The sequence below is a fragment of the Equus caballus genome, chromosome 3 (genome assembly GCF_041296265.1).
Source record: "Equus caballus isolate H_3958 breed thoroughbred chromosome 3, TB-T2T, whole genome shotgun sequence".
In the NCBI taxonomy this organism is placed as follows: Eukaryota; Metazoa; Chordata; class Mammalia; order Perissodactyla; family Equidae; genus Equus; species Equus caballus.
This window is the reverse complement of record NC_091686.1, coordinates 91988769-92011657: the sequence shown is the minus strand read 5'-3', so window position 1 is coordinate 92011657 and position 22889 is coordinate 91988769. Positions and strand designations below refer to the sequence as shown.

Genomic DNA, 22889 nt, shown 5'->3' with positions numbered 1-22889 from the left:
ATTGACAGGACATTGAGAACAGATCTGTCAGCCCTATCCTTCTGTGGAGACTGCCTGACTCCCACTCCTGTTAGATTAGGTGCAGAAAGATTTATCTTTATGCAAAAAGACTTAATCTAGATAAATGCTTATCTAGATATAACCTGTAGTATGTAAGGGATGCATGGAACATGCTTCAGAATCACATGTAGAAACTCATAATAAATGGAAGATACATTGGGCTGCTCATCTCTTTAGAGAAACAAGCAGTGTTTTCCCTAATCTCTGATTGTGTTTTTGTATTTATTCTTTGGTTAGTCAAGAAGTATTTATTGAGCATCTACTACATGCTAAGTGCTATCTTTTAGGCATTATTGACCCAATAGTAAATAAGATAGAGTCCCTGCCTTCAAGAACTTTATAGTCCAATAAAAGAAACTTACAAACTAGTCTAATCCTTTCAGCAAAACCACTCTGATCATTGCATGGTTATTTCTCATAGTCCACATTTATTATCTGTGATTTTCCATTGAATAAACATTTGATTAAAAGTTTTAGTTACTGAACAAAACAAATTTTACCTTTCCAGCAGAAATCGTTTTTGAAATAGCTCTTAGTCAATGTTGAGATTATGATGCATTGTATTAATTAACAAATGGCTACGTTTAATTTTCTTCACATTACCAGGATCATATTGCATGCTATGACTTTTTTTAAGTGGAAAGTAATATCAGAATGACCAGGAGACGACATGTGGTCTGCTCCCCAGCCCAGTCTGTTAGTTTGGTAAACCATATTGTCCAACTCACTAGCTATCCTGAAACAATAGAGGAAGAGGGAAGTGAAGTGGGGTCTTGTGAAGAGAACCCCGTCGTCCAGATGGATCCTGGTGGGAAGTCTTCTGATGGTGGGTTAGAGTTACCCACTAGCAGTGGTAAGGAGCAGCCTTCTCCAGAGGCGGCGGTGGTGGCACCAGCTCCCAAGTCTGAAGAAAAAGATGCTGCTGAGATCCAAAAGCGCAGAAGGCTAGAGCAAGCTGGAATCAAGGTCATGCCAGCAGCACAGCGCTTTGCCAGGTTAGCTCTGCAGGCTGAGGCTGGCCGGGCTGGCTTTGTGCATGCCTGGGGAGTCGGAGTCTGTCTGGCGTGTTGGACTTTCCATCTTGTTTTCCCACTTCATGCTTTTCCTGTTGCATCACTATTCCCCACTCAGAGCAAATAGAAATAACTGGTAGTCTTTGCCCTAGGGCCGGCCTGTCTCTGCTAAATACTTGGTTATTTGAAATGGAGGTGGAGAGTGAGCTTATTGCTGCTTGATTAGACCTTATCCTAGTCAAGTATTTGTGGTCAGTCATTTGTGGGCTGTGAGATTTACCTAGCAATAACATCTTGTTTTTCGATTGTTTGTGGCTTGTTATTTTTCACACTATTCCTAAATGGCTCTTATCTTACTTTACACATCACTAAGAAAATAGTTCCTTTGAAACAGGGAACACTCCCTTTGGAGAGTGGCTCGTTTACAAAAGTCCACATACTTTCTTTGTCCTAAGGAAGTCGTAAGAAAGACTGGGTTTATATGGCTCATTTTCTAAACCATACTGATTCAAAAACAAAGAATGGAGTAATTACTTCTCTTAATTGTAACAAAGGCACTAGTATTCACTCCTGATGGCTTCATATTCTATGTGAGATGGAGACCTTCAGCCCTCAGAGTCACAGAAAACTATAGTTCTACAGTTTTATGTAGTGTTTTGAGAAGCTGGTTAAGTTTTCTCATCTAATAACCACCAAGGTGCTAACAAATAATAGTGGGACCAAAATTTATTTGACAAGTTGAAATTCTTAACAATTTGACAATTGAAATTCCTTTACCACTTACTGTTCCATTTAATCCTACGAGGTAGGTGACGTGCCCATTTTCAAGAAGAGTACACGGGGGCTCAGTGATAGTGACTTGCTGGTCTCACAGCTGGTTACCACTGCCCTGGTGGTCAGATTTAGATGTTCTGACCACAGCACCACATTTGTCTCCCTCACACTTAATGGAACTTTTCCATTTCTCTGTACAACTTTGTATGTGGTTATTTCTGTGGTCTAGGTCTTAACTGAAAGTTCCAGCATTGATGAATATGGATTTAATCTTAGAATAGTTTTATATTGATAAAAAAAAACACGTGTATACTTCTTCCTGCCTGTGGTGTTCCACAGATAAGTATGTCTATCATAAACATGTATGTGCTTCTAGAAAACTCTAACATAAAATCGTGTTTGTGTTACAAGCAGCTCTCTGGGTTTCTGAAGTAATGAAGAGTATTGTCATAGAATCTTAAAAACAAAAACAAATTTAGATATTCTTTAAATTTTGGTTCAGAGACCTTGTCAGATACATACATTTTCAATATCATTTGAGCATCTATTTGTGTCAGAGACCAGGCTAGATGCTAAGAATACAAAAATGAATAATATCCCCTTACCATGTACCATTTTTCAGACATTTCCTGTTTCTGTCTTCAAGTCTAGGGCACAGTGGGAGTAGGAAATAAGTGACACAGGTCAGAGTATGAATTTACAAAAATTTTAATCTTAATATCCTTGACACACGTACTTTCATTTTTATTACATCTGTCATGTCTTTAAGCTAAAATTTACCAAAGACGCCATCATCTTTGTTTTTTCCTGTTTTTATTATCACTTTCAAAAATTGCCAGTCTATTTAGTTAAAAAAAAGATCTCATTTAAAAAAATTGATTTCTCTGGGCTGGCCCCATGGTACAGCGGTTACATTCGCACATTCTACTTCTCGGCGGCCTGGGGTTCACTGGTTCGGATCCCAGGTGCAGACATGGCACCGCTTGGCAAAAGCCATGTTGTGGTAGGTGTCCCACGTATAAAATAGAGGAAGATGGACATGGTTGTTAGCTCAGGGCCAGTCTTCCTCAGCAAAAAGAGAAAGATTGGCAGTAGTTAGCTCAGGGCTAATCTTCCTCAAAAAAAAAAAATTTGATTTCTCCATGATTGCTAATATGGTTGAATATTGTGTCATGTGTATTGACTACTCGGGTTTCCTCTTCTGTAAATTGCCTCATATCCTTTGCCATTTATTTTTCCTTTTTTAAAAAAATTTTATGGTGGTAAGAACACAGCATGAGATCTACACTGAACAAATTTTTAACTGTGGAACACAGTGCTGTTAACTGTAGATACAATGTTGTACGCTAGATCTCTAGAATTTATTCATCCTGCTTAACTGAAACTTTATGCCAGTTGATTAGCAACTCCCCATTTACCCTCCCCTAGCCCCTGGCGACTACCATTCCATTGTTTGATTCTATGTATATGACTCTTACATACTTTGTGTAAGTAGAATTATGCAGTATTTTCTCTTCTGTGACTAGCTTATTTCACTTAACATAGTGTCCTTAAAGTTCACCCATGTTGTCACATATTGCAGAATTCCCTTGTTTTTAAAGCTGAATAATATTCCATTATATGTATGTACCACATTTTCTTTATTCATTCATCCATTGATGAACATTTGAATTGTTTCCACATTTTGGCTATTGTGAATAGTACCACAATGAACATGGGCATGCTAATATCTCTTCAGGATCCTGACTTCAAGTCTTTGGTTAAATATCCAGAAATGGGATTTCTGGAACATATAGTAGTTCTATTTTTAATTTTTTGAAGAATTGCCATATCATCTTTAGAGTACCCAAAAGAGCTAGGGGAGACGAGTAGGGAGCTACATTAAGGTAATTCAGCACACCCACGAATCATGATGATGCAGGAAAAAGAAGAGATTGGGCAAAGGCTGGGAATTACTGTGAGTGTACTGTGCCACGTCAGTAACTGGGAAGTTTATTTTGTAAAAAACATTGAAATCTTTTATGACGACTCCCATTCTGTGGACAAACATAGAATCATGGTTAGTTTGCAACTGTAATTCTGAGTGATGAGTATTTATGTAGTACTTTTTGCTCCTGTCCACGTTTCTTCTTATCTGGCTTAATTTTTACATATTTCATCCAAGTTAGCTCTATTAAGCAGAAATTCACAGGTTAGTTAATGTCATCACACTTTAGATCTTGTGAATCTGTATTTAAAATTGGGTTCAGGGAAATTATGCATATTCCCAGAGATTGTCCCAGTAGCAACGTGACACAGCGGCTCCAAACACCCAGAATTAATTTGTTGGACAGATTTTTTTCAGCTGCTAGCTCTCTCATAAAGGTTTTATACATTCCATACCACCAGCCTGGTATGTCTGTGTCTTTGTCACTTACTTTTTTGCAGCCCACAACAGAGTTGAGAGTCATTCTAAGTTTATCCACATTTGGGATCCTGCTTTGAATGTGGCAGAGAGTAGCTTAACTAGAATGAAATGTATATCATAAAAAAAGAAAAGGATTATTGGTGCCTAGAAAATAAGAACATAAAGCATTTGAATATGCTGATGTCTTGTAAAGGATTGCAACCTCAGTCTCCTGTCTTTGCCATCCAGGGGAATTCTGGCCCCGACATCTCTGAACCCAACATGATGCCCAAGATACTTCCTGTGGCCCATTTCTTAACTGGAAAAGTCTGTGTTTGTAGAGATGGGTGAGAGTATAGAATCATCGATGAGGGAAGAAGGCATATAGATGTAGAACAAGGTTGTACTTTTGTAGACTGTGTTTTTTTGCTGTTTCCCAAGTATTCTCAAACACCTCCATGTATTATTTTTAATACAATATATAAAAAGGAGGAAAGGCGCATGTTATTTCATTTTCACATGAGTTTTAGAAGGCTAGAAATCCCAAGCTTCCTGTCAAGCAATATATTAGGAGGTATCTTAGCGTCAAGGGACAGAAAGTAGAACTTCTTAATAAATGTGTGGAGTTTAATATTTATTAGAGTTGCCATTGAAGTAAAACATATATAAACTACTTTTTCTTCTATTTTAGTTTATGATTGTTAGCTTAATTACTGAAAAATATGAAATCCTGCCAAAGAAGCCAAGATTTCTGTTTTTAAGAGGATAAAATAAGAACTAAGATTCACTTCCCCTGAATTAAAATGCCATGGAGATTTGAGTTCTCTGCCTTGGTGTTTCCCATTGGGGAAGTAAACTTTTTTTTGAGCTGAATTATAGGTTTCACGTGATTGGACTTCTTTGCTAATTGTTTTCATATGTTTCAGCACTCAGTCTTTTCTGCTAGTCTGTGGATCTTCTCAGCCACATAGTAATTAATTACAGAGGGAAAAAAAGCTCCAAGGAACAATAGACATTTTAGAAACCTTTAGAGGAAGAGCAGATGCAGCTAAGTGCCAGACACATCTTCCTCTACCTCTCTCCTTACCAGATGCCTGAGTTACGGATCGTTGCTGAACAGATTCTTGGGGATCAGGGACCGGGCAGACACATAACTTGCGTGAACCTTTGTGACTCTGGATGTAGCTGCCCTGTTGGACACTGGGTGAAGAAGGGGGATTCTGGGGTTGCCCATGACATTCCCAGGAGGCCTAACAGGCTTTTCGGGAGAGCCCAGTTTCTTTCAATAGAACAAACTGGCTGCCAGTCTGAGCTGGTTCTTTGTGTGTTGCCAAGTAAAAGGAGGTGAAGGAAAATGCTGGCTCTTTCTTAGTTTAAGTCATCATCTCATTCACTTTGAAATATATAAGCCTTGGAAACTTTGAGAAGAGCTTTTTCTTCCCCCTCACCTTCTTCGAGCCCATAATCTCTCCTATAAAGATAGCCTGACTTGTTTTAGATGAGGCTGGACAGGGTTGCCAGGTTGGAGGCCAGACTTGGTATTTCTCGTTTCTTACTGGACTGTCTTCCTTCTAAGTGAAGGAAGCTGTGCCCACAGACTACCTTCTTCTCAAAGCAACTTATCTGTGAATGACTTGGAAAAAACAAACATGCCGAACCTCCCCGTGAACATCAAGCCAAACAGCTGGGTCTACCCCTGAAATTTACTTACTTTACCTAAGTTGAGGTGACTGGAACTAGAAACCTCAACATTCTCCTCTGCAAAGTGGGCATCATAATTCCTATCTTGCAGGGTTGTCATGAAGGTTAGTGTATCTGGAATGTACTAGCTGCTGAGAGTTGTAATTATCGAAAACTAAAATAGAATATGCTGAAGCTTCACATAGACTGCCCTTAAAAGAGAAAAAGAAGAGTACATTATAAAAGGTCACTTAAATATTTTGGTAACTAGATACCTGTGAACACAATCCTACTCTTCTGCCTCATACATATATTTACTACTTCATAGCCAACAGTACCAGCCCAGAATTTGTGTCATTATTTTTTTTCTTTCTCTGAGTCTGCCTTGATGCTCTGAATTTACGGGATTCAAGCAATTAGTGGAAAATCAGTCACTGTGACTGGTTTTCAAGTGGGTGGAGTGTGGCTTTAAGTGGCCAATGATACGGAAAGCTTTATTCACCCCCTTTTTCTTAAGTCCACATATCGAAACTGAGATCACTTGAAAGAGTCCTGCCACACTGGGCATTTAGCCTAGAAAGAAACACCCCAGGGAATTTGTAGCCTGGCTGTGCTCTCACATCATGCATCAGGCAGTGGATTCTCCTGACACAAATTGACATCACAAATTGGCATGGCCATTTGCATAAATGCATCTGTTTTATTCCAAAGAATTTTGCCTGAGTTGGAGGAGATTGAAACCCAGGACCCCTGGTCAAAAAAATGGAAAGAGTGCAGCCCTTGGGCTCAAGAAGTTCTAGCTAGGAGTCTGCTCCCGTACTGGAATTGTAGTTGGATCAGCTGAGATGAGATAATGAATTTGAAAGGGCCTTTGTAAACTGTAAAGTGCTGTGCAAGCATCGTAGGGTAAGATTAGTTAGCATTCTGCTGTCATTAATCCTGGCTGAGCATTGCCTCTGTAACCAACAGTGCGAACCACAACTCCATTCTAAGCACAACTCACAGGATCTCTTTATTTAGTAACCAAAATACTTCTCTTTCTCCTACTTCTGTAGTAACAATAATGCCTTATTTTTTGCATGATGCTCTGCTTTCAAAACTGTTCCTGGCCTTGTCCTTTGTTTAATGAATAGCACAGTGGTTAAGAACAGGACCTCTGGAGCCAGACTGCCTGGGTTTGAATTTTGACTTAAGTAGTGGCGCTTTGACCTTGGGCAAATTTCTTAATGTAATCTCAGTTTCCACTCTGCAAAATGGGAATGCTAAAAACACTAACATTGCAGGGTTCTTATTAGAGTTAAATGAATGAACACTAGAAGGAATTCTAGCACATAGTGTGCTCACAATAATCATTAGCCACCTTCATTGTTATCATCAGTGTGCTTTTTAAACAATGCCTTTTTGAAGAGATTAACTCAGTGGCCTGTCATTTCCCATTGACCATTCTTTATAGCCAGAGTCAACCAACGCCAGTTGGTACTTGCCAGACCCGTTGGCTAAGAAGGCAGGGAGGAGAGCGAGCCTCGTCCAGGAGTGGCCAGACAGGAGACTGAGAGTTAAGTGTGCAACTCAAAGAGCAGGATTTCATATTTTAAGAAATAAATTTATTTAGGGAGCAAAGCACCAACAACAACCTTTAAATTCTATGTTTTACAATTTTATTGAGAACAATGGTTAGCAGTGAGAAGGAGTTTACTGGGCATGACTAATGGTGATTTGATTTTCCAGAGTCAGATGGAGTGAGAGCCTATTGTAGTCTTAAATGGCCTCCTCTGCAGCGGTGTGAGGCGGAGCAACAGTGGGCCATCCGGTCAACCACAGTACAGAGTTTCATTGCTCATTTTACTCTTAGCCAGGCTAATTCTTCCTGTCTTCGTTTCTGAGATGAGTCGTCCTTTGATGATGAAGAATTTGCTCTTAATCCTCTCAGAAGTCCGATACAAAGTAGGTCAACTTTCTTTAGAAGTCAAGATATTTTATTTACTTATCCTCTTTATGAACTGAGAAGATAATAAATGATTTAAAAAAATGTTTTAACACTTTATTATTACTTAGAAGCAAGGCTGATCTTATGACTGGGAGGGGGGAGGAGTTTGTTTGAATATCAGATAGGCACAGTCAATGGTCTTCCCACCCCCAACCCCCCCAACAAAGACAAAAAACAAACAAAGCAAAAAAAGTCCTGATATTCCTCCATTAAACTGCATTCCTCTAGAAATTTAAGGTTTAGGGCCTTCAAGATCTCTGAAGATGGAAATAGCCCAAAGTAATAATTTTTAAGCCATTTTGGCAAAATGTCTTACCACAATTTACTTGATATCTAGCATATAACAAAGAAAAAGAGCTGGGAGGTAGAGAGTCATGGGGGCGGAAGATGGAAGAAAGGGTTACTGATGGGAGGGTGCAGGGCAAGATAAGCTTTTATGCCTCAGGTCCATCCTGTGCATGGTCATAAACTATTCCAGATGTTTCAGGTTAGCTCAGCTCTGCAGAAACACCTTCCTTACACTTTGCAATCTAGTACATATTCTAGGTGTGCTGTCACCCAGCTGCATTCATTAGCTTTCCCTCAGGTCAGTTTCTTGGTGGCTCAAATTTTTGCCCTGTCCGTCAAAAACAAATTGAGGACCTATTGGGTGCATTGCTAATGTGCTAGAGAAAAAACAACAACAATAAAAAGCTGCCTACTTTTCCCAATTTCATGAAAAGAATGTGGATTGTCACTTTCAGAGCCATTTAGGATCCTGCCTTTCGGATACTGATGGAGCCCTGTAAATTAAATGAGTTTTTAGTATTGCTAGTAGCTGGCTAAATTCAAGGTTTTGAAACCTGCCCTAACTATGGTGCAACTCTGGACTAAAATAGTAAACAGATGTCATCTGAACTAATGATATTGAGAAGACATTTCACTAACAACGCAGTTGTCTGTCTGGAGATGGGGATTTGAAATTTCTTTGGTCTGATCACATGTAGAGTTCCATTTAATTTTGCTCTGTCAGTCAAAAGCAATTAAGTGATGAGAAAGAAGCCGTTCGCGATATTATCCTTCGCAAAGAAAACCCTTTCCTGACCCACCAACACGGCAAAGATTCGGAGTCAGAAGATGAAGCTGCACGTCGACTGCCTGATCTTGAGAAAGATGACTTTGCTGCAAGAAGAGCAAGGATGAACCAGACCAAGCCAATGGTGCCACTGAATCAACTCCTCTATGGGCCCTACCCAAAAAAAGAGGTGAAGAAATCAGATGGCAGCAGACAACTCTCAAAGGGAACCTCAGAAAAGAAAAGTCTAGAATATAAAAGGTCTGCACGGTGTGTATGTGTGTGTGTATGTATGAAAGAGAGCGAGAGAAAACATAATTAAGCAAAGGTGATTTGTATCATAGCCCCTTGTTCCTCTCTTTCCTGCCCCAATTACATAAATTGCTAATGGTGGTTTATTTTGAAGTAGAACTCCAGCTATCCAATCTACCCTAAGTGCAGATGGCAGAGAGTAGAATGGCCATATTCAAAATAGGGCTGAATTTGCCAAATAAATATTGAGCTCCTGTGTGCAGATGTGCTGTCTCTGGGCACATCACCACAGATGGGTGCTGCTGTCATAGATTGGCATTATTGGCACAAACAGATGTGTACCATTGCCTTTCAGGGAACAGTCACCTCTCAAGGCCTCCCCAGTCCATTAATAGGAGGCAGAAATCATAGTTATTCCTTAGCTATAAATATAAACTCTTCTCTCTTCTTAGCTCCTTTTAGATATTGGAGAGGAAAAAAATGAGGCTTGCTCTTTCTTCTCTCACACCAGCAAGATCACCTAGACATTTAATGATAGATATTTCTCATGAAAAAAACTTCTCAAACATATAAAATATAATATACTTCTATTTGTTCTATCATGGAAATTGTTTTTAAATGAGTTTCCTTCTCCCAACTTCTCTCCCATCCTGTTAATTTGGGAAAGGAAAATTGTAGTGAAATGGGATTAGCCAATGATTTTTATCCTAAGAGGGATATGATTTCATTTAAGCTGTCAGCTTACTAAATTTCATTGTGCAGGGTTCCTCATTCTTGTATTTTTTCCATGTATCAGAATCAGTTAGAGTTCACATCTTGATTATTTAATTGTCATCTTTTTGCCTATTGCCTGAGAGGCTTGTAAGCCTGTTGAACTGAGAATATAAATATCTCAGCTATGTTTTACACAATTAAAATAGTTTTTTGGGTAGTTTTCATTGAACTCAGTGGAATAGTTAGTGTGTAGTTTTGGTTTTATTTTTTCTTTTTTATGAAGTACCAGATACAAAACACATGAAAGATCCCCGGATGTAGAACAGGGATCAGAGCACAGAAGACCTGGCACAACTTTTTTATAGGACACATTATAGCTTCAGGAGGCTCATTCTTGGAGGGCCTGTGGGATCAGTTGTTGCAAGTGAAACAAAGACTTCTGGATAACTGACCAGCATCAAGGCATATTGATGGGGACCAGCAACTTGAGTTAGGAAAAGGAGTAGCTTTTGTATCTCTTTTTTTCCTTTCTCCTCCATGCAATTTTAATTCCTGATATTTCCAGCTTATTTGTCTGTAATCACCTGACTCTGTGTTTAGGAACACAGCTCTGGGTCTGGGACAGCCCATGACCTCTTTAGGCAAAGAACTGATGGAAAAAAGAAGGATCCCTCATGGCTCTTTGCAATGCTCTTCCTTGTTCCTCTTCCCCAAACTAAAAGCCAATAGAAGATTCTGTAGCCTTCCTATTTGCATAGGCTCTGCAAATACACCAAGTCATCCATGTAACAAAAGAATACTTCTTGGTTTTCTGGCTTGGATGATATATTTTGAAAAAAATAAATAGCCCTATTTGTGTATATTTTGAGATTTTCTATCTCAAGAAGCATATTTAGTTAGAAATTGACTTTTAATGTGATAGAATGTTTATGCATATAAATGCCACAGCTTTGGTTTAAATTACAGTATTGTCAACATTAGCCATCTAACATTCACATCTTAGGAGAGCAATTGAAAATATCAGTTTTAGCATCAGTAAAAGCCAACAGTTATTAACACAAGAAACAAATGGGTGTTGACTCTGTGGACCCCGGTAAAGAGGATACGTTGTGTTTATTCTTCAGGTTTATATTAGCCAAACCTAACTCATGCTATCAGGAAGCAGAGACTGAGTTTGAACATTGAAACTTTCTTGTCACAGTTGACTTAAATGTACTTTCTGATCATGCAGGGGTTTGTGGTTGAAATGTTTAATATGTGAACAACGTTCCAGCTATCTCCAAACTAATCCTAGAATTTGGATCATGCCAAGCTCGTTACTAACATTTTACTGGTGCAGTAAAAGACATTCCAAGAGGGCTCAGGGATTCAATCAGAAAACTTGAATTCATTATAGTAACCTGAATAGTGTGGGAATTGGGCATCATTATTGTCAAACCGAAATCTCATTACCATTCTTAACAGTCTTTCAGCGAGCCCTGGCTTCTCTTCCTAAACTAAACTAGAGACTATCATCTGGTGGAAAAACTCCATCTCATTACAGTGTCAAAAGGGCAGAATAGACGAAAGTAATTGAGGCTCCAATTGATTCCATATTTTTGAGAAAGGCAAAGGTGCTTCCATCATATTGTTCTGTGCTCAGCCTCTCAATTTCCATGCTTGACATTCTATTTGTCTGCTCTCCTTCCTTGAACCTGATTTTTCGATGATTTGGGGCCTGGATCAAATTGACAGAAGTCAGGGCCAAACAGAAGAGGTGAAGTCGATGGTGACCTGTATTATGCGGGCTCAGGAGAGTGAACCTGCGGAAGAGGGACTCAGGAAGGTGCCAGATCTTTACAAGGATGACCTGGCGCAGCGGAGAATTCAGGGCAGCCTTGCCCCTCACCGTGAGGCCCCGAGCTTTGTCACAGTCTCCAAAATAACAGAAGCCGACTTGGAGACGTGGGAGAGACTGAAAGTGTCAGGAAAGACGAGGTGTGTCATATTTTCCCTTGGCAGTGGTATTATTTAACTTTGAAGGAATCAAATGCTTATCCTTCTATCATTTTTTTATTTTCATGGCCAGAAAAAATGCATCTCAAAACACAGAGCATAGTTTTCATAATTTGAAACATTAATACTAAAACTTTAAGCCACTTGGATGGAAAGCATCCTTTTTAATTCAACCTGCTTATTATGAATGGTTATTTTCATAGGCTTGTTTACTGTAAGGAATTTAAACTTGATTTTTTAAATAATTTGAATTATTTTGTTGTACCTAAGATTTTCTTATGCCATCATTTATGGTATTAGAAGTGATGTTTGAAAAGCTATAGAAGACTAAAGCACTGTTTATCTAGGCAAGGCAATGATCATTTCTTCATTTGATTGATTAATGGAAAAGCACTTCTTATTGATGTGTACTTGCCTTAGAAACCTTTGGAACTTATTTCTGGTTCTGATTAGGGATGGAGGTTTTGAGCACATCTGTGCCCCTGAACCTTCACCAGAAATTAAAGCAGAGACTGCCATCCGTGATGACTTTGCCAGCCGCAAAGCAAGGGCCTATAAGACAGCTGCCAGCCCCAGGCAGAAGTTTGTGCACTTTGGACCAGTAACAGAGATAGATCAGCAGAAATGGAAGCGTCTCAGCATTGGCAAGGCCGGGCCTAGGGAGGATGCAGAAGTCATCAGTCATGGCAGCAAGATTCAACCTTACTCTGTGTCCTCCGCCGCAGCGGCCACGTCTAGCTTAGAGGAAGACCGAACACTTAATCCACAAAATGACCTCAGGTATTTTTCACCATACATGTGCAAGGAGAGCTGCATGGGAGTCACTGCTGCTTTCAGAGTTTGCTGAAGGACGATAAAGAAACCTCCACAGATGACATAGTTTAAACAGGCTCTTTTGCTGGTTAGCAGAGAAGTAATGTTAGCAGGTCACCCTGGGGGGAGGCACATGTGTGAAGTTAAATGGCAGGCGTCCATTTTGATTCTGTTGTCACCAAAATCACTGGCTGGGAATGCCAATAATCCTGGCAAATGACCCTTTTTCCCTCAGCTGTGTTAAGCACTATTTTATTAGTTGGAAGTCCAGAATGAACGAGATGGGATGTTTAAATGATATTCCTAGTGTTTTTTCTAAAGATATATTGATAAAAATCAGGCTTATCTATAACCTCCCTCTTTCCTATCCCACAGAGAGAGGAAAAAATCATTAGTATCCTAAGTTCAAATTTTGGACATCTAAGTAGATACAAAAAAATAAAGGTCTCCTCCCCTCCCCTACTTTCTAAAATTATACAATAAATCTTGAGTGGAAAAACACTCTTCTCTTAAGGGTTCCTATGACTCAAGAGTTTCCTTGGATGAATCACCATCCAAATTTGTGAGGGATCACCTGGGAAAAGATTTTGTAGGCCTGTCACCAGTTCTTATCCTCACTGGAGGCCTTCCACCTTTGAATTCCCAAGGCCACTTTTGGAAATTCAGTGCTCTGGGCTGGTCTTTCTTCCATCAAGCAGGTCTAGGACATATATAAGACTCTAGATTCTCCTGGGAACGTCCATTCCACCTGTATGGTGGGAGCAAAGTAAAGCTCTCCATGGCAGAGAAAATGTTCAAGACATTCTCCTTCATATTCTGTCCTTGACATCCAAAGGAAGCGTGGATGGTCCCTGACATACAGAGAAGCTCCTTTGGTTCCATACTGTGATTGACACCATAGAGGAGAGCAGACTGTGGATATTAATAATCCTAGTACACCAGAAATACACAGGTTGGGTTTCGGAGGCTGATGGGGAATGGGATGGAGGGGGTGGGAGTAAGAAATTAGTAAGAAATGCATCCTTGAGTCCTTGACTACTGAGGGAGCCATCACTCAGCCCCATGGTGACAGAGTGATGCCAGCCTCCTTTGAGTTTTCTCAGGCCCCTGCCTGAGTTCAGATTCCATGATCTCAGTCTGAGTATGTCATCCTTACCAGTATCTTACTACCCAGTTCTCAGGTGAGCCACCAAACTCTTTTTCTTAATCTTTCTGTCTCAATGACTTTCATTGTCTCCTTTTATAACTCTATTCCTCTTCTCTCTTGCCACCAATGCTGCTTGATTATCAACAGAATAGTGACTTCTGGCATAGATGACTATTGCAAAAGGGTCTCACGGCTGGCTCCTGTGCTGGAGTCCCAGGAGGAACATGTCTGCAGTTTGGGCGAGGGCCCACCAGAGGAAGGTGAGGAGGACATTTCCTCCCTCCCCAAGAGGTGAAGGATGACAAGTGGGGTAAAGCCTCTGGTGTGAATTCTTTCCTAGTAGTAAAGCTGTCCTCTCTGGCTTTAGTTACATGCAAACAGCTGCCACAGGACAGCAAAGAAGAGAATGAAGGAGTTGCTCAAAGAGATTCTGAGATGCTGCCAAAGGCTGAGAGATCTGAGGAGAGCAGCCAGCCACTGTGAGCACCTTGCCTGCATTCCAGGGTGTGCTGCCTCTGCTGTGTGTGGCTGTTGTGTTCCCAAAAAAACAGCTTAGAGCCACAGTATGCACTTGGTGGCTGATGTGGCATGGAGTTAAGTCATTTAAAGGAATGTACCCATCCTGGAGTCAGAGTTCCGCTTTCAGTGCTCCCCCTGGGTAGAGATTTTAGCCTTTGCGTGTGGTTGGGTGCTGGCCAAATTTCGTTCTCAGGAATCATGAAAATCAGAAAGAGAAATCCATTCCCCTGTAAGTACCAGCTGCATGATGGAGGTCCACGGTATTAATACCCAGTTGCTGTGTGTGCTGCTGCCTCCATGGGCATTGGCTTCTTCTGTCTTGAGTTAATGCCAGTGAGTGACGCTGCTGAAAATATCTTTAGCAATAAGTGGGCTTTGACTGGCTGGACTGAATGTTGCTCTAGTTCGTGTCCTCTGGCCTCTGAATGGGAGGCTTCGGAGAAAGAAGAGAGCTCAGAGAAGGTGACAGCTCCTGCCTGGAGTGGCAGTGGACTAAGAGGCCAAAGAAAGTTGTATGATTCACAAAAAGATGACATGATGGCCAGGAGAACTGGCATGTCTTTTAGACACACTGGATCCAACCCAAACCAGTTCCTTCCGGTTCCATTTGCAAAGCGACAAGATGTGGAAGAATCTGCCAAAGTTCCACCAATGAAAGATAAGAGGTCAGAAGATTATCCTGTGCTCTTGTGACTTTGTTTCTCCAGTCTGAGCCTTGATACGTGCTTTGAATAAGTTAATGCACAATGGTACATCAATGCCACTTACCTGCTCTTGCTTGCAGAGTGATAAAAATTGGTCCAGTCTGCCTAGAATTTTTTTTTTCTTTTTTGCATGTAAGCAGATGCGAAAAGAATAGTTCTGTTGTGAATTTTCTGTTAAACATTCTTTCTGACTCTCATCTTGTGGGCAGCCTAAATGGGAAACTCATATTTCTTCTAAGCTCAGACAGGGAGCCTTCGGGTAAAGGGGTTGAACTTCTTTCTGACCTACTTGATTTGCACTTTGATTCAAGGAGAGTCTTCAGGTCCAAAGAAGATGTATATCCACTTATAAAATTTGTGCTTTCATTCAATTTCAACATTAGCAAATGCTCAGTGCTTTCTAGAAGTAGGATTTCTGTTCTGTGCTTTGACTTGATTTAAAATGAAGAATAGGGAAATAATAATCCTGGGTTTCATGGTCTGGTTTAAGGTTCCATATGCTGAAAGTTCTGTTACTATTTAGTAAGACTGATATATTTTTGCTAAAACTGTGGTCCACTTAATCAATGTAGGGCAAATGATTGAGGACTATTTTGCATAATTATAAGCTGCACTATAAAGCAGGAAGTGATGGACTTCCACTTCACAAAGGACCTTCATGGTGGTGAGACAGAGGGTAGAGTGGGGAGCAGGGAGAAATCTTAAGTAATCCCCAAATATTAAAATTAATATCCTAGCCATCTTTACTACCTAGATTTAATCTCTATTTTACATTCTTCTGAATCATAATAATAATACTATAATAAAGCCTTCTTATCACACTGGTTTCAGCCATAGGGTGCTTCGTAGCCCTTTCACGGTGCGTCTGCTCCCTTGAGTTCACCTTCTCCTGGGAATTCATGGGTGGGTTGAATCAATATTAGCTCCATTTCGCAAATGGGAGCCTGATGTGGAGAGAAGTTAAGTGAGTGGATCACGCCTGGATCCCGGCTGGTGAAGGCTGGTGAGGGCTGGCTCGTGACAGAGGACTAACCCGTCTGCCTGGTCCACCACAGTCACTCACTCTCCAGATGCCCTGACGTGGTGTGTGGTCCTGGATCAGTGGGCTACTGTAAAGCAAGTTAGAATGAAAGGAAAGAAGGAAGGGAGTCCTACAGGCTGCCTACTAAGATACATTCTAGGTGCTTTTCCATTTACTTACTCCTCACACAAACTTTGAGAGTAAGAACTTTCATCTGTATTTTGCAGTTAGGAAGCTGAAGCCCATGTCCACACAGTTCATAATTACAGATCAAACCCAGCTCTGTCTGAGTGGAAAGCCACTGTCCCACTCCAGCGTGTTGCCTACGCAAGTAACCAGAGGAAACTGGAAGTCTGATGAATTCCCTGTCACTTCTATCTGTCCTCTATTTGTGATTCAGAAAGAGTTCTCTTTATATTCAAATGGGAACGAATGGCTAGTTTGAGCATAAAGAGATATAGTCAGATTACCTATGTGACACAGTTGCGTGACTGAGCAAGCACACGCCTTGGGAATTTGTGTTTCCTTTCAACAAGTATTTACTGAGTAATTACTATGTATAAAACACTGTGCTAGGTGCTATCCAATAATCTTAAATGAGCAGTAAACCCATTTTTCCCTCTCATTTCAAAGGAAGCTTATGCTGTTGCACAATGTGGAAGTATGTAACCAGCTAATTATTGATCCTGAAGTGCTGTGTTTAGTGCTGAAAGTTATATAAATGTGATCAGTAGGTGAATAGAATATTCCCTATATCTTTCTAAATATCCCTGCCCTCACAATTCAACTTTATTAATTGCTTTTTTTGGGGTAGTATGCTTATACCAACTATGATTTGTCTGGCCAATTTTGTACCTCATAGCCCATTGACTCAATTACTTTGCATTAAAAAATCTTTTTATTAGTGAGTTTTTAGCTTATTACTTTTCATTTTCCCATTTCCCATAGGAAAACCATTTGAAGCCCAAGCTCTAATTATCTTCTCCATAACAGCAAAGGCAGTTCTGCTTAAATTGGTGCCCTCTTAAAGCTAATAAATTAATCTGAGAGGAAATTCCTTAAATCCATAAGTGTATAGTAAAGGGATAAAGGAAGGCTGTCGTCAGAGACTGTGCTATTCTTTTCTTTTCAATTTCCAGAGCATCCAGTAAGTATTCAGTAAATACTTATTGAGGACCTAGTCTGGTCACTATTCAGGGAACCCAAAAAGAAAAACCCTGTCCTCTTGGAGCTTACGTTTTAGTGTAAATTTACATTTGTTGGCAGAGTTGTCCATGAAATACTTTTAAGTATTTTGTGTAGAAGCCATTTAAATTCAAATATATCCTACATGCAACAAGATAGCTGAACCTCATAAACAAACTGTGCTAAAGAAGCCCAGCTCAAAAGAGTATACCTGCTGTATGGGTCCATTTATATGGTGCAAAACCCTCAACACTAATCTGTGAGTGTGTTCGGTTTGTGAAGTTCATCGAGGTGTATGGGGATGGTACGTGCCTTTTCTGTATATATGTTATAATTCCATAAAACATTAAGAAAAATGTTTAAATAGAGACACAAAAATATGTGCCGACTGTTAATAGTTATGTCTAGATTAACCATCAATTAGGGGTAACTTCTCCATAGATAATTTAGAAAACACTCTATTTAAGTTTATTCCAATAGGCCCATTGATTAACTGGGAAACATTGATCCAGTCTTCAGAATTAACACTGCTTATGCACACTTTCTTGATGTGGAGGAATCCACTGGTTATCTGCTTCAATGTTGTGGTGTCTTTGGAAAATTGAGTGTATTACATTAAACATTAGCACCTCCTGAAACTATACCCAGAGACACAGGAAACAAGTCTTACTGCCAGAAAAGAAATGTCCACAAACACTTTTCCCTTGTCTTGCTTTTGGCCATTTCATCAGAGATTTTGGGTTTTGCGCTGGTGCAGTTGCCTTCACTGTGAATGGGAATAATTATTAATGAATGCAGACTGTTCTAGAATGATAAAAGCATAAATGAGGAGGGTGTATGCTTATGTACATCCATGCATTTTGGGGGTGTTTTCCCTAAGATTGTAGGGAGAGATCTTTAGAAATTATTCTTTTCCCTATAAACTGTTATGAAACTGAACATGAGACCAGGTAATTTTTGCTGAAAACTCCATGCTTTAATTTATCGGAAACTGAAAACAGGACATTTTTTCTCTACTCAATTTTTTGTCCACCATCAGAGTGCAGAAATGAACAGCATTTCAGGACATAGGTAAAAATCTTCTCTTCAAATTCCCCTTTGCTGGGGAAACAGTCATTTGTGGGAGCTGCTTTTTAAAAATGTGCTTAAAGTATATCCTTGTGATCTTCTAATTTTTTTTTCTAATTTGGCCTTTTTCTTTGCTTTATCAAACACATTAAACCTTAAAGTGCCTATATCACAAAGAGTACAGCTTTGTAGACCTAAATAATCAGAAGGATATAAAAGACTGTAAAAGTCTTCGGTTTTTCAAGTTATGGAATATCACCCAAGTCTGGTTTTGATTAAGGTTGCCAGTTTTCTAGGAATTGTGGTTTTTGTCAAATGCATGTGGAAGGCACTGATTGGGGTTCTGGTTGGAGTTCTGGTTTGCTTTCAGAAAACTGCAGAAACGCTCTTTGATGTCATTTGTGCAAATGCATTAACACATCAGAGAAAGGGTCAGTAGGCGTGTGCTTCTACGCTGGTGTCCATTACAGCCCATTACTGCTGAACATCAAGGCATGAACGGTTTAACTGTTTGCGAAGGACCATAATACAGGTTTGGGGTTTTTTTCGCCTGCCTTCTCTAAACATTGTGGGTTGCACCTAAGTCTTTTTGTGTTTATATTGAACAGATTTCTTTCTTTGTGGGTAGCATGGGGATTGTTTTTATTTCTCCTCTGGGTTTTAATACAAATTTTGCATTCTTTAGAAATGTCAAGACTTTTCTTTCATTTTCAGCAGTTAATGAATATTGCTAATTGTCTAATGACACTTCTCTTCCAGTATGATTGGCAAAAAAGGTTTGGCACACATACATTTCACCATTAGTTTTTATTTCCAGCTTGGTGACAGCGTTAACCTTCTCTGTCCTGCCAATTTTCTAATTTTGTATTTGGTCTTGTAGATACGGTCTGAGAACTCCTGTGTCTGATGACGCAGAGTAAGTTGTCTTGTATTCGTAGGAATACATTAACTGCTAGCCTAAACTGCATGCTTCTAGTACTTACCCACTAATTGAAATGCAATTGATGCAACTGGGAACTAAATAGCTAACTGGCTCGTGCGGCCTCAGAAAAGCACTTGAAGTTGGAACACGGAACATATGTTCTGTGCAGGAGAGATGAATGAGAAGGCAACTTGAGCATGATTCTAATATGCAGCTGCTGCTTAAGACTTAACATTTGCTTTTCATAGACGGGGCATGTTAAAGTTGTTCTTGTTGCGTTGGTACCCCTCCCGAACCATAGAATTATTAAAAGGGTATTCTGCGTTTTGCATTGAATATGTGATATGTTGGGGCTTTTGGACTTAATGACGAAGCAGCCACTCTCATAGCCACATTCTTCTAGACTAAGAAAATAAATCCTAAACCACTAATTATACATTCAGAAGCCCAAGTTCCTCCCAGGTTGGAGTAATATAAACTATGTGATGCTTGAGACCAAAACGTTGGGGTTTCATTCTAGTTCCATGGCATATATAGCAAGGGGTCAAGATGTGAAACATGATTTGGGCTTCCACTCCCTGCTACTCGGTTTCCACTCCTCTCAGAGATTCATTTTCCATCCCCTGCCTCACATCCAAATTTGAGAAGAATCCATACTCTTCTATTTGTGACCACATTAACTCCATTTCAAAAGTGGATTTCCTGGGGCCAGCCCTGTGGTGTGGTGGTGAAGTTCGTACGCTCTGCTTCAGCAGACTGGGGTTTGCAGGTTTGGATCCTGGGTGCGGACCTATACACTGCTCATCAAGCCATGCTGTGGCAGCATCCCACATACAAAATAGAGGAAGATTGGCACAGATGTTAGCTCAGGGCCAATTTCCTCAAGCAAAAAGAGGAAGATTGGGAACAGATGTTAGCTCAGGGCCAATCTTCCTCACCAAAAAAAAAAGGGGGGGGGCGGAATTTCCATACACAGAGCATTCTGAAACTGATATCCAAGGCAAAAGTTTTCTTTGCAGAATGCTGGCTTTCTCAGATTTGAGTAATTTGGCTTCTTTTACACTTTTTTTAATTGCAGTCACATTGGTTTATAACATTATATAAAATTTCAGGTGTACGTCATTATATTTTGACTTCTCTATAGACTGTATAGTGTTCACCACCTAAAGTCTAGTTGCCATCCATCACTATCCACATGCGCCCCTTTACCCCTTTCATCCTCCCCCCACAAGTAATTTGTCTTTTTAAAAATGTGGTTGATGTTTTAATTCCAGCATCAGTAGCCTGCTAAGCCTGATGTCTCTCCTCTGCAAGAGGCATTTTGTGGCCTCATGGGAGTCTGGGCCCTCAGAAGAGTGAGCACCAGCATTCCTTCTCCTCACCTTCCTGTTCTGAGCCATAGTGTCCAGTCACGTTACAAGGAGTCTAAACGATGGTGTAGAATACACAGATATCATTTACACCAATGACAATGAGATTAAGCCAAAAATTGACTGTTTTTGAATTGTACCTTTTCCACATTTGCATTCAAGCTGTGAGCTCAGTTTGTACTCCCAGCTCTAAGCAGCCTTACTCTAGCTCCAAGGGTGTCAGCTTCCAATGTGTGATCTATGATTGCATTGTGGTCTGACATACAGAACATTCACGTCTCAAAACCAAATTGGCTGCACGGAGTTAAGTATTCTATAAAATTGAGCCCTGGTTATTACTTTTAAAATCTGCAGTGGCAATATTTAACGTTCACTGAAAGGAGGATTATGTAAGATTGATAGGCAAAACAGTACGTTGATTTGGTTAGCAAAAACATTTTGATAGAACGGATTTATTCTTCATCAATGCAAAGCCATGTGCAATTTGCCTAAGATAGATCTCTGGGAACCCCTGAAAGGTGAAAGAAAAGAGCTATATTAAAGAGCTTTCAAATTTTGCCTGTCCCTGAATATGAACGCTCACCCAGAGGAAAAGTTAATGATTTTTTTAAAGGGGTGGGAGCACAGACTCCCTTGTCTCTCTCCAGATTTACCAAAAGCAGCCTCGTGGACTAAGAAGAGTAAAAGGAGCTTCTTTTCCAGAGGTCTTATCTAGGAGTATGCAGAGTGCCAGATTTCTTCTTGGAGTAGACACAATTTACGTGAAACCACATCAGGAACAAAATGAAAAGTTTTTATTGCGAGTTTATTTTTTAAATAGAAATTTATAAAATGTTTAGTTTACTCCTCAACTTATCTCCCTTTTTCAAAATCTTTAAGGGCAATTATTGGCCCAGGCTCTATTTATTTGTAATTGACACATTCTTAAAATACAACCCAATCAAAAAGAGATGTGCCCTTTAAGGAAAATGCAGGTCAGGGGCAGACCTACCACAGAGGCAAACAGAAATTTCCGCCTGCTGTCAAGCCAAGAATGTTTCCATAGATTTAGTTTCACCTTCATAGCCTTTTTTTCAGTTCCTCACTCCTCTCCCAACACTTTCCCCACCAAAAGAGCCTGTACACTGAGAGAACCATAGGCCATTTTATTCTTCCTTACCTTACCTTAGACTTGACCCGGGAACAACTTCCAGGCTCCTCTTGAGGTAATTTAACCTTGGCCCTCAAAAATGCCAACTCACCATGAAGAGAGACTCCTGGACTCTGCAGCCACGGACCCTTGACCCATGGGCTTATTTGAGAAGCATAAATTTAGTGCAAGTCACAATAATATTCTGGAATCTGCGCTTCTCCAGGCTCCCCCACCCCCTTCCTAGACACACATTTCTTCATTTTAGAGGCTGAGTCCAACCTCTGAATTAGGGAACATTTTCTGAGTTGGTGACTCAGCCCATTTTCTGTCTAGTATTATCAATTCTCAACTTGCTTAGTTCCTTTATTTGAAATGGCATAAAGATATTGCTCATAGTTTCGTTATTTCTATTTTGGCCAGTTTGCTGGTATTTCTTTAAAAAAAAAAAAAACTCCAGGAAAAAATAGTACTTCCTGGTATGTGAGAGGGCAAACAAGAGTTTCTCTTTTTATTTTGCCAACCAGCTTTTGGCCACTTTTGGGCTGAGGTAGTTAGAACTTCCTGGCGGAAACAGAGATAGGAACGCAGGACGGAAGAGGCAGTTCTGAAGACCTTGCCCCTGTCCTCTTCATGCCTATTGAGTGAGATAACCAATTCCCAAATCCTGGAGAAGGCTGCCATTTTCTTCCTGGGGTCCCAGAAGAAGTCCTAGCTATATGGCCACCCATTGGTGGCTTAAACCAAAATCCTGCCTTTTAGAAATTATAGATGGCAAAGTCAAAGGAAAGGACCTTTTTTCTCTCCAACAATCTGCCAACTACTTAGTAGATTACAAGAGAGCCGCAGCTCGGAGAGCTTTATGTCTGCTAAGATCTTCACAAAGACTGTAAATTGCCTTAAAAGAGGAACTGACTGATTGAATATATTTAAAGGTAAGATTCTTTTTTTGAAACTCTGAGAGGAGGAATGAGATGAATTTCCATCTCTTTCAGGAAAGCCTACCTAAGTGAATTTTGATCCGTGAAGTTTAGACTTTTCTACCTAACTCTGCAAATTCCTAGATCTTTCTTAAACCACATTATTAAATAGTATA

At 40.1% G+C, this 22889-nt stretch overlaps 1 protein-coding gene across 27 annotated transcripts in view; it reads left to right on the top strand.

Moving 5' to 3' along the window:
- LIMCH1 (LIM and calponin homology domains 1) overlaps positions 1–22889 on the top strand; it is a 314999-nt gene that overhangs the window by 232761 nt on the left and 59349 nt on the right. For 13 of the 27 annotated variants that reach the window (XM_003364722.5, XM_023638166.2, XM_005608802.4 and 10 more), the window contains one exon: positions 19253–19288. The exons of 7 other annotated variants lie outside the window; for them this stretch is intronic. In XM_003364722.5, the coding sequence (XP_003364770.2) occupies positions 19253–19288 (36 nt within the window). Of the gene's footprint in view, positions 1–791; positions 1056–8912; positions 9216–11654; positions 11898–12368; positions 12696–14022; positions 14136–14242; positions 14355–14798; positions 15060–19252; positions 19289–22889 lie in introns of all 27 variants that reach the window. 7 more of the 27 variants (XM_023638163.2, XM_070263879.1, XM_070263883.1 and 4 more) reach the window with 4 other exon arrangements.